This window comes from Lycorma delicatula, chromosome 9 (genome assembly GCF_047948215.1).
Source record: "Lycorma delicatula isolate Av1 chromosome 9, ASM4794821v1, whole genome shotgun sequence".
NCBI lineage: Eukaryota > Metazoa > Arthropoda > Insecta > Hemiptera > Fulgoridae > Lycorma > Lycorma delicatula.
In genome coordinates, this window is record NC_134463.1 from 16217806 (window position 1) to 16234455 (window position 16650).

The window sequence follows — 16650 nt, forward strand, 5'->3', positions numbered from 1 at the left end:
TACAGTAAAAAGCTCAAAAATAAATTGTTTTATTAACCCTTCCAATGTAAAATTCTCAGCCCTGGCTAATTATCTATCGGAACATTTTTTTTTGGTCAACTAAGTACCATGTTTAATACTTTATTTAGTTTCATCCTTCCTTTTTTGCCAATACTATTGAAGTCTCTTGGTGGCCTTTTTTTATGAATCCATGTTTTAACATATTTTTTTGTTTTAAACTTCTTAATAAAAAAAAACTTTACTTTCTGAGATTTCTTTTTTGATTTTTTCGTTTTAATCCCTGATTTTATAAGTCTGAAATTTCTACTCCTACTTTGTTTGTCTTTTAGGAACTATTGTAAGATTTTTTTATTTAACTTGTGTGATTTGTTTATGCGATAAATTATATAATTGTGTTGCCTCAACATGAGTGGAAACATTTTGTCATTGGTTCTGACTGATAATGGGATGGTGAAGTATAGCAGAGGTTTTTTCCATTAACACAGCATCACAGATTACAGGATAATCATGTTTAAAATATCCTACCCCATTTTTAAAATTAAAGCTTATAACAAAATAACATGGTAAACTGCTGTTTAACAATGTAGTAGTCCTTATATAACTTCATAAAAGAATGACCCTAACAGGTTGTTGATATAAATCATAACAATTTAAAGTGACAGAAGTGAGTGTGCTGATCAGCAGTAGCTTGCATATAGGCGCTATGGAACTGCAGCTATTTCCACTTGGTATTATTGATAAAATTTAATATAATTAATCCTTTTTTCTTTCATTCTTTCTTTATACTTATACAATATATAATCCTTAAAGCTTAATGTCAGTAGCCATCCCCCAGATTATGAAAAAGATATAAAAGTGTTTGTAAGGAACTATGTGCTTCACAGTTCCAACGGCGTGGTGTTTGGTTTGGCTGTTGTGTGCATGTGCATATAGGAAGCTGCACACGAGGCTGCAAGGGAGAGAGAGAGAGAGAGAGAGAGCACTGTTGCTCCCGCAGTGCCGACTGATATGCTGGTGGAAGGTAGTTTATTTTTACTCAACGTGTGTATGGAACATTCCTTGTTCATTCCCTTTTCTAGTTTAGTCAGTGGAAGGAATATGAAAGTGGTTTAAATTGTGATTAATTGTTTTTTCAGTAGTAATCAGAAGACGGTGGAAAGCAAAGGCTCTTTGATTGCCAAATCTGTCTAAAAATACGCTGGAAGGGTGAAAAAGAAATAATTAGTAAAAACTAACTATTTATTTGTTTTTGTGTAAATAGAAATTTAATTTAAGCACCACTGGACTACAGTGTTTTTAAGCGAACATTTTATTAAGTTATTATCTAATAATAGTAAAAAATATTATCTGTACTTATATTTTGTTATTTATTTGGTTAAACCAAATATGGCTTTTAAGCACAATGTGCTTAAAAATCGTATACAATGTTCTTGAATGTGATAAAGCGTAGAATTAGACTTATTATCCTGCTTCCAGCTATTTTATTTGATTAATTTTTTCGGTTCTTTTATTTTATAGAGAACTTTAACCATGACCTTGAAAAGGCCCAGGAAAAAGTTTTCTGGAGTAGCACCCCGAATAATTTTAGCTACGAGCCCCAACTGGTGCTGATATATGTTAATAGCTAGTTGCTATATGTACAATTAAATTCAATATGCAACATTAAAGGACAAATATACATAAACCTTTTTAGTACTAGTGCCTCGTGTACGCCACTGCAGCTTGAGCGTGAACTCGTAGGCCTACTGCCGCGTATCCTCGTTTTTGAACTTTCCCCTACAAAGTACTATCGTCGTGTTAATGCGATCAATATATAAAAAAGTTGCCCCAGCGAATCTACGAGCTTGTGATGTCAGGTGCTGACATTTCATATTACTGTATTCCAAAACATTAGTTTGCATGTAATTATTACTTTTATTTCATTTTTTGACATCCAAACAATGCATTTATGTTGTTGTGTGTTCAATTCTATCCACTTGAGTTGATTATATGTATAAAAATGCTTAATGATTCAACAATAACAATAACAATCTCTTAACCAATGACTAATTCTCTGATTTGTATTATGTACAGGCCTATAAAAATTTACACATGCAGTTAGAAATGTCTTTTTTCACAATTATATTTAGATTGGTCATTCATAGACACAATGTGTGTGTAAAGAAATAAACTTTATTCCAGTTTATATCATACTCAATGAAGGTATTCAGATAGCATGTTTGTGCTGTCATTTTATTTTATTACTCATTGTTTTTCGCAAATTTTTTGCAATATATTATTTCTTGTTTGTTGTGGTTTGTTATGGCAGAACTTAAATCTGTAGTTATGAAAAAAACTTAGGAGTCAAGCATGTAAAATTATCAATAATGCTTATGATTTTACGATAAAGAAGCTCTAAAAGTAGGTAAATTAACTGATGACAAACAACAAACATATAATTGACATTCAAAAATGCAAACAAAGAACTGCTGCTACTTCTGAGATATCAAGAACACAGGTTCAAAAACTCAGAAGAGGAAAAAGACATGATTCTTCAATCAAAATCCCAATCGTGTTCTAAGAATGCCGAAAAGTGTAAACGACGTTCAAAACCTGTCAGTGGACTGGACAGTTATGATTTAGTTGTAGTTAAAAGAACAGTTAATGAATTTCATTCAAAGAATGAATCACATACTTTAAAAAAAATAAGGCAAGAACTTTAGTCATCTATTGATTTTAAAGGCAGTGAATCAACTTTAGCTGTTATTTTGAAAGTAAAGTTTCAAATGAAAACTCAAATGAAAGGTAACAGAAAACTTTTAATTGAAAAATCCGATATTAGGTGGAAGAGACTTGAATAGCCATTGCCACTGCAGGCAATGGCTAAGTACAGACAAAACAGTGGTACAATTGTTTATTTGGATGAAACATACGTCTTAAGTTCCCATTGTTCGACAAAGTCGTGGTCTGATGGTATTGTTGAGGAATTTCATGTGCTGATTAATAAAGGTAACCGTTTAATAGTAATCCATGCTGGAGGAGAAATCAGTTTTATTCCGAACACATTACTAACTTGGAAAGCCAGTTTGAAAAGTGGCAACTACCATGACAACATGAATACAGACAATTTTATGAAGTGGGCACGTGAAAAATTGATTCCAAATCTTCCACCAATGTCAGTAGTAGTTGTTGATAACGCCCCTTATCACAATGCAGGTTATATAAATTAGTAAAGTTACATAAAACTAAAGTTTAAAAATATCATTTGGATGAATTAAATTTGGATGAGTTAAATATACTCTGTATATTTAACAGCTTTTTTTCTATTGAAAAATATTTAAAATGTTGAATTATTACCTCTTACTTATTTAACACTTTTCATTTACACAATCTATTATTTTCAACAATTTAACTAGTAAAAATTTCTTTGAAAATTTAAATATGTTTTTATCATTTTGTTAAAAGGTTTTCTGTCATAAACGATAAGTTTCTGTTTTTATTGAAAAATGTATTAAAATGATACCTATTCTTAATTAATTTTCTTGTTAAAATAAATTCATCAATTTTTAACTCTATTTTATTAGAATTTAATAATATTTTGATTTTGTTGGAAGATCTTTATAAATTAATTTATTTTAAATGTAAATTAATCGTGTATTATTTTTATTTCAGCATGTTTTCATCGTATGTGATGTTATTTTCCCTACCAGCTTTTTTACTCTTTCAAATAATATTATCTCCTTGTAATTCTGTTACATCTACGCGTAAATATAATATATCTGGTATTACTTTATCAGACAAAGAAATAGAAAATATATATAGTAAGATTAAAACTGCTTACAAAGAACTTAAGTCAGATAAACCTCTGATTAAAAGGAAGAGAAGAATGCATTCTGCTTTCAGATTTTTATTTCAGAGGAATACTGAGATATTGAACCTTCAGCATAAAGCAATTCAGTTTAAGTGGAAATATGAAGCAAATACTACAGAATACAATAAACAGAGAATGGTAATATATGTATATTTTTTTTTTTCTTTTAACTTATTTATGAAAAATATGAACATAAAAAATGTAATATCACATTTACACAGGAAAATTTAATAGGCCTAGCGTAAGTAACATTTTCATTACAACTTTAGTCAACTGTCTATGCATAGGTAACTTTTTTCTTAACGTCGTGGATTTATGTAAGTGTCCTGAGCATATCATTGATGTGGTGGTGTTATATTTCATTGATATGTGGACAGTTTATATTTATGATTTAGGAGGAATTAGGAAATACAACTTTTACCTGATAACCAATTACTCTGTACCTCAGGCTTTTTGTATAGTCATCAGGTAGAAATTAGAATCCATAGGCAGATTTCTATCCGTTAAACCACGCAAATACCAAAAATACAATAACCTTACTACTCTCCATCTCCTTAGCATCCTGCTTGTATAACCAAAACCACAGAACCCTCTGGGGAAGAAGGAATCAAGAGCTAAGGAAAGTAATAGATAGATTGATTGTAAGAAAGAAACTTCTAGCCACAAAGGAGCTATGAAATACGACACACCCATGTTGTTTAAATTCTAGTGGGTGCTTGTCCCATTCACAATCTTTTGCAGACCATGTTTGTACTACAGGTGAGACATTATGGTCAACAATTTTGTATTTTCAGCTTAAAAAAGAAAAAAAAAGAAATATATAATACTATAATACAAACAAATGCATGTGCGCGTGCGCACACACACACACACAGAGTGGTGTAAAAGTATGTGCAATAATAAAAACTACTTAATTTTTTGAGCTTATTTAATTCATCAATACTGCTTAAGTTTTTTTGATCACTTCCAAATAATAGGATTTTTCTAACTGCAAAATATTTGTTCCTGCAATCACCTACTCATTTGAATAAAATCTCACTCCTACCAGCCATTTTTTTATGTTGAGGACAAATAGTAGTCAGAAGGAGCCAAATTTGTAGAATAGGGAGAACAAGTTTAAATTTAACTATTAATTTTGCAGTCACAATTCCAGAAGAGTGAGCAGATGCATTATCATGATGGAAAAGGACTTATTTGTGGGCCAATCATGGAAATTTTTCTTGTAGCTTTATTTTCAAACAATCCAATAACGATACGTATTATTTACTTGTAATTTTTGAACCTTTTTATAAATGGTTGATGAGGATTATCTCTTATGATCTCAAAACATAGTTGCCATAATCTTCCTGTCTGAAGGAACGGCTTTTGTCTTCTTTGGTGCAGACTCCCTGCTGGCAAACCATTGTTTAGATCTCAGGCATATAGTGGTGTAACCATGTTTCATCGGCAGTGATGATATGACGCTTAAATCCTATAGATTTCACTGAAGCAGCTGGAAACCATTCATGGAATACCTCTTACTATTTTGTTTTTGGTCAACTGTGAGCAATTGCGGCACGCATCTTGCTTGTAGCTTTTCCATGTTTAAATGTTGATGCATAATAATCTAGGCGCAGTAGTATAACAGATGGGTCGAAGCAGAATAATACCGTTGGATGTGCTTTTGTTATACTCATAAATGTCAGAACTTTAATATTAGTCTATTATTAATAATTTTTATTACATTTTGTGGAGGAAATAAAAACAGGCAAAAATTATCAGCTTTATTATGGTGCACAAGCGTACTGCCGGGTTAACTATCTGCAATAACTTGATTTTTTTTTAATGGATTTTTACAAATGAGGTATCATTTTGTTCAAAATAAAATGCTTAATAAATTTTGTAAAAATTTGACCAAATAAATAATTACAAAGTAAATTTAAAAATTTTTGAAGGTGAATTTTTCAAAATTTTTTATTTTGTAGAACAAGACACTAGTAGATTTGCCAAATTGAATTAAAGTAGGTTTACCTGTTACTGAGAATGATTTTTTTTTGAAAATCACAATGCATCCAGAAGGAAAACAAAGAAAAATAGGACTTTTGTTGATATGAACTTTTTTGCTCATTTTGGTGTCCTGAAGCAGTTCCTGAAGTTTGGCTAATAAATTCTGAAACACTCTGTATAGGCATATAAGTATAAAGCCTATATATACATATATATACATATATATACATATATATACATATATATATATATATATATATATGTACTACATGTGGTATATATTATATTACCATATATAATCCATAAAACCACAAGACAAGAAAATTATATTAACTTAGCATATATATAGGACTGAGTTAAGTAGAAGTTAGAGGTAATAACTTTGTTAGAAATGGATTAATAATATTGAGTGAAAAATAACAATAATGTTTGCTCAGGAAAGTCTTATTAGACTTTTCTTTGATAATTGGTTATTTTCTAAAATTTATTAAAAAAATAATTTAATTTAAATTAGTACAGTTATAATACACTTATTTAAAAAATTAAGTGTTAATAAAAATTTATAAGTATGTTCTCAATAGTGTACATATGCTATATATACATAAATTACACGTTTATAGTTATTATAATTGTTTGTGTATTTATTTCTTTTTCAGATGAAAACAAATTTATTATTAGCAAATGGTACTAAAAAAGCACTGTTAAAAGTATTAAATTATCCATGGACAGATGAGCTTAATGAGCCAGTTGTTAGAAGATTTTATAAAAAGACAGTTATTATGCTGGAAGAACTAGTATTATCTGAAGAAAAATTAAAACTTGTCAGTATTGATGAAATTTTATTACATATTAATAATACATTATTTTTAATTTTTCCTTGCATACTCTGTGTGTGTGTGTTTGTGTTTGTTTGTGTGTGTGCGCGCGCGCACGTGTGGTTAACTCATTGCAAATGTGTTTAACAGGTGATTTTCAAAGCCAAAGATTCTGAGTTTCAAATCTTAGAAAAAGTTAGTTGATTTTATACGGATTTGAATGCTGGACAGTGACTACTGATATACTTTGATGGTTGGGGTTCAATCAACCAAACATCTCAGGATTGGTCAGCCTGTGTGTGTACTGCACCTCATTTACATGACATACATCTTCATCTCATTGGGCCATGTGGGGGTTGCTTTATTGATCACTATTGAACAGATTGCAATGTAAACATTAGGAAAATAAAAAAATTAAAATATTTATTTTATCATTCTTTAAGCCAGGGGTGGCAAATATTTTTAACCAAGGGCCAAAAAGGTCTTTCTTAGTGCATCATGCAGGCAGGGCCATCACAAGATGAGTTAGTGCTTGTGACGATCTTTTGCAGTGTCCCTGTTGTTTTTCAAGTTGCGATGAGGAGAGATGTTGCCCTCCACGGACCTCACTATTACGTTCTGGTAGAAATTTAAAAAAAATTACTTTTTAAAATAGCATTTTTGTCTTTTTTTTAAATAAGCCCTAGACTATGAACACAATAGCTCTGCATGCAGGTCAACCACTTAAATATAAAATGTACATTTAATTTCCAGGAATGTGAAGCAAAAAATCATAGATGATTAGTCAAACAATTTTATAAATTTATATCTTTGTATACAATTTTATTTCTATTACAAACATCTTATAAAAACAATTATTAATTAATATATACTTAATGTAAGACGTGAAATCTCGAATGTTCGTTTGCAATTATTTCATCCAAATTAGATTCCAATTCACTTGTAGCAATCCTTAATACAGATTGCAAATCTTTATCAGTAATTTGTGATCGATATTTATTTTTCGTGAAAATGTCCTTTCACATAAATATGTCAATCGAAATAAATCTAAATACTTTTGAACATAATAAAAAACTTTTGAATTTATCTACATTCAGAGAACCATAAAACTTTTCCTTTAACAAATGATCAGACTGAAAATCAATGAGTTCTAAGTGAATCTGAACTGGAGTATCTTGCATATTAAAATTAAACAGTGCACTTATTAATGAAAAATCTTATTCAGTATTTTTAGTCTTCAAATCTTTTTGCCAAATTCAGCATGTAACGTTTTTATTTTTCCGTATTTAAACAAAATTGTCTTTTCTCAAGTTTTCCCGTGTTGATTCCAATGTTGGAAGTTATTTAACTATTCCTCAGAAACTTTAAGTTTTGTCATAAATGATCTTGATTTTTTAATACATACGAGGTCTGTTCAAGAAATACGTTGACTGTTTAAATTGCTCGGGTCCAGTTGGTTCCAGTCAAATCCGCTTGGCATCATAATGTTCATACAGATCAGCTGATTACAACGCAGTTTTTTGTTTGCAAATATCATTATTGATTGCTTAGCTATGCGGTTGTTTGTGAAGTGTGTTTTTTCGTTTGGCAGATTTTAGAATGAGTGACTTGAACGAGCAAAGAGTTGCTGTGAAATTTTTTGTTAAACTCAGAAAATCTGCGAGCGAAACTTTTGATATGCTCAAGACGACTTACGGCGATGTTGATATGAAGCATGCGACATGTTTTAAATGGCATGGACGTTTTAAAGATGGTCGTCAGTCGATTGAAGACGATGAGCGTCCTTCCATGTCAACTGACAACTCACACGTAGACAAAATCAACACCCTGGTTTGGACAAATCGATGTCTGACCATCAGAGAGCTTGCTGAAGGGTGTGGGATATCAGTTGGATCATGTTACGAGATTTTGAGATCATTTTACGAGAGTGGTGACTGGTTTTTTCATCACGACAACGCTTCAGCCCAATCAGCCCTCAGAACTCGTGAGTTTTTGGCTAAACACTCGATCACTGTTCTTCCCCACTCACCCTACTCACCTGACCTTGCTCCTTGTGACTTCTTGTTCTCCAAACTCAAAAGACCTTTGAAAGGAAAAAGATTTGAGACGATTCCCAAGATTGAGGCAAATGTGATGAAGGAACTGAAGAACATCACAAAAGAATTGTCCCAGGACAGTTTACAAAAGTGGAAACACCGTTGGGATAAGTGTGTGCATTGGGGAGGAGAGTACTTTTAAGGGGACCCAGACAAGTAACTACTAAATAAAGTACATTTTGTTTTATGACATTAGTCTATGTATTTTTTGAACAGACCTCGTATTAAAAGCATATTGCTTTTTTCCTTGCAGTGTAATATTTAGGTCGCTCAGATAAGTTATGTCAATAGAAACGGAGATCATTTAACCATTCCTCATTGTGCAATTCAAGAAGTCATTAATTTTTTCTTTAATCGACAAGAAACTTATGATTTCATTAAAAAAATGATTAAATCTCTTCAAAACCTTGCTGACACTAAGTCTGCAAGGTACCATGGCTTAGCATGATACAGTATTTCATAAAATTCACTTCTTATACCTTTTAAGAATTCAGTAAACTGCCGGTTATTTAGGGCTTGTTCCCATTTAAAATACACTACTTTTGCTACAACATTGATGACATGACCCAGTTTTAAAACCTTTTCACAAAGCACTTCTTTATGAATGAGGCAGTGTACTGAAATTATTTCATGTTGTGGTTGCACCTCATTTATTTTACCACTGATTCTTTTTAATAAGCCCACATTTTTTCCTGTTAAACTAGGAAAGCTGTCACTGGTGAAGCTTACTACTTTGTCCCAAGTTAAATGCATTTTAATAGACACTTCTCAACAGCCATAAAAAGTCTTCTCATGTAGCCCATAGTTGTATGTACGACTACGTTAGCGTACATAGAATGTATGCTAACCAGTTCCTTGCTAACTTTGAATTTCTTGTCTATGCCACAAATAAATATTAATGATAATTAGCTTGTGTCAGTTGCATCGCAGAACTTAAAGCAAGAGAAAAATAATTTAAATTTGCATTCTTTGTTAATCAAATAAATTCTATAAAATATTTTCAATCCGCTGTACTACCGTTATTCTTGAAAGACTTAAATTTTCAAATATTTTTCCTTGTCAAGGAAATTTCCGAAAATTTTACTAACCATTCCTTGTCAAATTCTGCATTAACAAACAGTTTACACAACTTGGCAAATTATGTACAACAACATAATTAACAAAGCAGCTTTCGTGGCTGCTTTGTTGATATTGTTTTGTTTTGTGAAAATATTTTGTTTCTTTTGCAAGATTTTTTTTAAGTTCTCTGCAATATTTTGCATTTCCTTTGATGAAAGCAATCCATATTTTGAATGCTTTGTTTAAAAATGCCGCTTTAAGTTGTATTCTTTGTTTACAGCAATTTCTCTTGGCAAACTAAACAAAGTGCTTTGTTATTTATATTTGTAAATAAATACTTGGTTGTATATGCATCATTAAAATTTCAGGATTCCAAATCATTTTTCCTTTTTTTTTGCACTGACTCATTTCAATGCCTTTAATTAAAATGATAAAATAAAACCAAAGAAATTCTTAAAACTTACCCATGAATAATATCCAATATTCTTGAGTTTAGTACACTCAGATATAAAGCACATACAAAATCTGAAATGAGAAAGCCCATTTGCACACCGATCCAATTCCACAACTTTGCTAACTTGCCACTACCATCAAGCTATTAGTCACGCATATATATGTGCATGTACACTGTAATAATATATGTGCACTCACGCTGCTGATCAGTAATTTGCTTATAAAATCGGGTAGGAAAGAGATGAAAATGTTGTTGCACAGGATTTCATAATGGGCCGTAATATATTTTACACTTGATTTAATATATATTTACTCATGATTTCATGACATAAGCTTAAAGCTTTTGCATGGGATATGGAAATGGAATTTTAGTGCATGAAAAATACCATGCCTGAATGGGATTACAATAGAATATTATTTTATAATAATGAGAGTAATAAAATAAAATCTATTGTAAATTATCTTCTTTGCTTATATTACTTTTAAAAAAAATTATTATTATAATTAGTTGCGTAAAAAGTACAGATGTCTCAAAATTGTGTTACCACTCAATAATGAATAATCTATCTATTTATTAACCATACACCAAACACATATGATATTGAACTTTAGTTCTCAATTAGGACTAGGGTTTATGCCTGTGTATGTTTATTATGTGTTAGCTGTGATTGCTTACCTCTTCGATAACCAAAGTGTATCAATATGTATATGGGAACTTTCTTTTAAATACACACTTCATGACCAAGAACCTATCTTCTATTTGAGTAGTAACACAATTTTGAAACACTTTATTTGTGAGGAATTTTATAGAAAACAATATCAGTTAAGACTGTCATCCACCAAAGATTTCAAATAAATATATCTATATATTTTATTTTTTTATACGACTATAAATAAACATTGTAAGTCACAAAATGTTAAATATAACTTTAAAATTGTACAGGTATTTCTGTAAAAGGTTTTATATTTGGTGATTTTTTTTCTTTAATAATTTTGGATGGGTTCCAGCCAAGAACATACAGTGGGAATAATCAATGTTAAAACAGTAAGTGCCTCTTGAACGATGCAGTGTTAACCAAACAGAGAATTGTGTAGACTATGTGCATTAAAATGTATTAAATAACTGTTCTGAAATTTAATGAAGATTTTTGATATTGTGTGTCCAGTATTACATGGCAAAATTAGTCTTCAATTTTGTGTGTTTTTTTTTCTTATTACAGTATAGAAATGTTATGAATCACATGGAAGATACTTATAATTCAGCAAAAGTTTGTGAATACAAAAATAAAAAAAAGTGTGATCTTTCTCTTGAAGCAGGTAATTTACATTTAGAAATTAATTAATTCTATATATATATATATATATATATATATATATATATATATATATATATATATATATATATTACTGAAATTAGTCTTTTTAAGATTCATTAACAAGGTCAAAAGGTCTTGGAATATTTTGTTGTTTTTTTTTCTTGTTACAGCTTTCTTAAAGATTATATGGAATCTATGAAACACTTTTTAAAATTGTTACTCATAAGATAAATACTCCAATAAAAACGCCAAGACATAGTTATGCTTTTTAACAAATAAGTAGTAATGGTGTGGATAATCTATGTTGCAATTATTTTTTCCATTATTATCTCCAATCCTGAGAGCTAATTTCTTCCTCAATTTTAATGGAATAAAACATATCCCAATATTCATAAGTAATCTGCTATATTAAAATTAAAAGAAAAAAATCATGAGCAATTTCAGTTTTTATTTTGAATCAGTAATTACTTATGGGACATTCTGCATATTTAGCATCATATTTATTTAATTATTTTTAGTTTTATAAAACTGTACCGTCGATTATTTTTAATGTTATCTATTAAGAATATTTTTTGTCTTTAAGTTATTCAATAAAATAAATTATTTTTATGTCTTATTTTAGATTTGAAAAAGATATTTGCAACAAGTAGAGACCCTGAAGAATTAAAATATTACTGGGCGGCTTGGAGGAATGCTACTGGAAAAAAACTTAAAAACTCGTATAATCACTATCTGGAATTGATAAATGAAATAGCAGTTTTACATAGTATGTCATACTTGTGTATGAATTCTGGTCATTTTGTTATCAGGTTATTCCTTTTTAAATGATATTTTTTTATTCTAGTTTTTTTCAATTATAAATTGCATATAAACTAGATTATCTCCATTTTTCTTGATTAAATAATTTATTTAGCTGCATGCATAAAAGAAGTAGTAAGAATTCAATTTAGCTGAGATCACAAAAAATTTAATCTTAGGAGTAAATGAGGTACACCATGAAATAAACATATATTAATGGTATTGTTTATAAGTAAAAAAAGATAACGAATTATGCTATTTTTTATACTTTGCACACATTTGTTTAGTTGGAAAAAACTTCAAAATTTATGAATTTCTCAAATAATAGTAATATTGTGGTCTATTTGGCCAGTTAGTTATGACTCATTATATTTGCTTTTGTTGTGAACAAATCATGAACATCTCAGCTTAGAAATTGTGACAGAGAGCTCAGAGAATGGTAAAAATAAACATATAGTACTAGCGCATGTGTTTTTTAACAAACATTTAGAGAAACTTTGTAGGTAATTGAATGCAAACTAGAAGAAAATGTTTAATCCCCATTCTCAGAAGTCCTTTTTCATGATATCTAAACTGAGACAGTGTTCAAATGTTCAGTAAACTTCCCATTTTCTATGAAAATGGGAAAACATTATGTAAGTATGTGTTTTTAATAGAAGCTCTTTCTTTAGATAGCAGCATTTTTTACAAGGGTTTTGACCCATAATTTACTGATAACATTGTTTTCAGATAGGATCTAAATATGTATAGTTATAAAAAATACATTTTTAGTCCAAAAAATGTAATATTATCATATATATTTTTATGCTAGAAGAGTTGTTAATTTTTAACCTTTACTTTAAATTTTGATTTTTTGGTTCTATGTCTTTAATTTTATTATCCGAGCAGGGAGCCTTTTGCACAACCCATCAGAATTAGGTATGTTTTATATAGTTTCTTTATTCGATTATTTTAACTATTATATTTTAAAGACTTCGTCTGCAGTATTAGTTTTGAGTTTTATTTTACCTTCTTCACTCTTGTTTTAATAAATTTTTATTATATGATTAATATTAATTTTACACCTTATGAGTTTTATTATTTTGGAGTTATTTTACCCTTTTATTAATAAAATTCCGGGCGATAATAATGCCCATGCGTTTTTCACCCACAAACAACAAAAAAAACTACGTTATGTTAAATCATCTGTCTGCATCATTGTCTCTGATCTCCTCCATACTTACATTAAAATCCCTTCCAGACCATCTTTCTTCCCTTTTCCATAATAATCCACACTTTATATCCATATAGAAGTAAACCCCAAAGAACACTTTCTGCACACGATATTTCTGGCCTGCATAAACAGAATTAGAAAAGTTTTAACTACATCTAATGTAGTTAAAACTTCATTTGCTTTTTATTGTATATTTTGTTCACCATTACTTTGCTACTCTGGGCTTTTTGCTTTATTTTTTTTTTATGGTCTTTTGTTAACATTTTCTGTACATCATATATAAATAAAAGTATTAAAGTATCACTCAAAAAAGCATCACTTAAATGATTACAGTTTAATGGAACTTGCAGGTTGGTCTTACCTTGCATTCAAAGATAGGTTGTACATTTAAAAAATATCCTGTGACATGATGCCCTTCTTTTAAACAATGGTTTATTGCCAGTTTTTACATGAATGTTAGTCTAGATGTAACATAATTCAACTTTTGTCTAAAATACTTTTAAATTTATTTTACGTTTTTTGGTTATTGGTATTCAGCATGTGGCAGAGGATATAACAATGGGCTTCCATTATAATTATGTCAGCTCATCTGTGAACAAAATAATTAGAATTAACATAATAATTTTTATGAAGGAAAAGGAAATATTAAACCACATGATTTCTTAAGACAAGATTCCCTCATTCAGTAATGATTTTGGGAACATCATAAACAGACAATGTTTCATTCAAGTTTTCATCAAATACAAATATTATCAGAATCACTCACAGGATTGAGAAAAAGAGTTAAGTATCTTCTTGGGAAACCTGACCAGTAAAGAGTTTTATGACTAGTTTATAATTTAATTTATATTTCTTCCTTACACATTTTGTTGATAGAACAATTTTTTTTACTTTTGTACATATTCCCAAAATTTTGCTGTTATGAAACCTGTTACTTTGTTCTTTTCATTTTCAGACTTTACAGATGTTGAACAAATGTGGAATGATAATTATCAAAGCCAAAATTTTACTTCTGAAGTTTATAGTTTGTGGATGGCAGTTAGACCTCTCTATTTACAATTGCATGCATATGCTAGAAATCGTTTACGAAAAGTATATGGAAAAAATTTAATACCATTAAGAGGTCCTATACCAGCACATTTATTTGGTATAAGTTTCATTACTTTTATTTTAGTTAAAAACTGTTATACTACATTTTAAACATAAATTATCTGATTTCAAAGAATATGGGATGGGAGTTATAGTAGTATGTTTCTCTCTATGCACCCTACCATAAGTGCAGTCAATACTACAATTTTCAAACTGTTCATTTTAAATGAGATAGACATTAAATTAAACAATATTATATTTAATACAGCTATTCAAAGGATTGAAGTCTTTTATCCTTTGCCTAATTCAATAGTTAAGTTTAAATCATACATACTATTATTTAATATATTAACAGTTGTAACTTGAAAGGTCTTTAGCACGGTTCTTTTTTATTTAATATATTTTACAAAGTAATTCTTCTATCTGCATTTGAATTTTTTACTGGACACTATATTTTATAATTTTAGTGTCTGAAATTTCTCCAGTAATAGTAAAATAAAGCAGTTAGATATTAAGGTGTATTTGTGTATGTCAAGAGAGCTGTTACTCTCTTGACAAGTTTTTTAACTTCTAAAGAAAAAATTAGCCTCGTCAGTATGGTGAAGGAACCGCACAGTCATCAAAAGGATATTTTGGAAGCTTGTCCGTATTTAGAAAATATCTAAATACAGACATCTTCAAGTTTTCTAAAAATATTGAAGTAATATCATAGGATACTTTTGTAATTTTTTAGATAAACTAATTTATTATCTCTTTTAAACTCATTAGTTGAATTGTAGTAGAGATAAACATTTTTATATAAGTTTAAAGAAAGGATTCTAAACATTGATTCCAATGAAATATTGGTTGGTATGTTCTTCAATGAAATTCAGTGCAGTATAATGTATAACAACTTGCATCATAAGAAAATATAACTGTGAAGTACAAGGTCTGTAAATAAATTAATGAGACTAGTTTTTTTTTGGCAGCCATAATGGCTGGCTACACTGTAAAGTTACTAGTAAACATATGGTTATATGAACAGCTGATTTATATTAGGTATTAATATTTTTAGTCTATTGTTGCCACGTGAGACTGCTAAACTCAGTGAGAATGCTACTGAAACTTTTTCAAAATTGCAAAGGGCATACAGAGATAACACTGTCATGAGCCCAAGTTTTTAGGTGGTTTAAAGCATTTTCAGATGGCTGGGAGTCAGTTGCGGATGATCCATGCTCTGGAAGACTGTTAACATCAAAAAGTGAGATTTGATATGGTACGACCGGTGGTGATTAACTGTGAGAATGATTGCAGAACAATTGAATTTGATTCATACCACAGTCCATCAAATTTTGATAAATGAATTTGACATGAAAAATGTTTGTGAGAAATTGGTCCCAAAAAACCTCGCTGTTGAATAGTAAAATAATAGGTTGTGTTGTGATCTTCTAGGGTGAATTGAAACTGATCCTGATTTTCTAAAAACTATTATTACTGGTGATGAATATTGGATATTTGAGTATGACCCAGAAACAAATTGCCAAAGCAAGGAGTGGCACACTTCAAACCCACCATGTCCCAAAAAAAGCAAAAATGAGCAAATCAAAAATCAAAACCATGCTAAATTGTTTCTTTGATAGTAATGGCATAGTCCATAAAGAGTTTTTGCCTACACAACAGACTGAAAATCAATATCTTTACTGAAAAATTCTTGAAAGACTGTGGAAAAGAGTTGCCCGCGTGAGACCAGCCATCAAAGACAACTGGATGCTGCATCATGACAATGCACCTTGTCATAATTAACTCTCAATTAATGAATTTTTGGTAAAGAAAAACATTTCTGTAGTTCCTCGACCACCTTATTCACCTGACTCAAGTCCCTGCAACTTTTTTCTGTTCCCAACTTTAAAAAAACTCCTCAATGAACTTCATTTTGGAACAGTAGATAACAAAAAAAATGTAACCAAACATTTGAAGGATATTCAGGTTTCTGAGT

The 16650-nt window shown here is 29.9% G+C and overlaps 1 protein-coding gene across 3 annotated transcripts in view; it reads left to right on the top strand.

The window, feature by feature from the left end:
• Nucleotides 1-16650, top strand: part of LOC142330281 (angiotensin-converting enzyme-like) — a 102426-nt gene that overhangs the window by 57200 nt on the left and 28576 nt on the right. For all 3 annotated transcript variants that reach the window (XM_075375469.1, XM_075375472.1, XM_075375470.1), the window contains exons 8-12: nt 3652-3988; nt 6493-6657; nt 11480-11576; nt 12198-12341; nt 14542-14733. In XM_075375469.1, coding sequence (XP_075231584.1) covers nt 3653-3988; nt 6493-6657; nt 11480-11576; nt 12198-12341; nt 14542-14733 — 934 coding nt within the window. In that variant the 5' untranslated portion in view covers nt 3652. The remainder of the gene's footprint in view (nt 1-3651; nt 3989-6492; nt 6658-11479; nt 11577-12197; nt 12342-14541; nt 14734-16650) is intronic.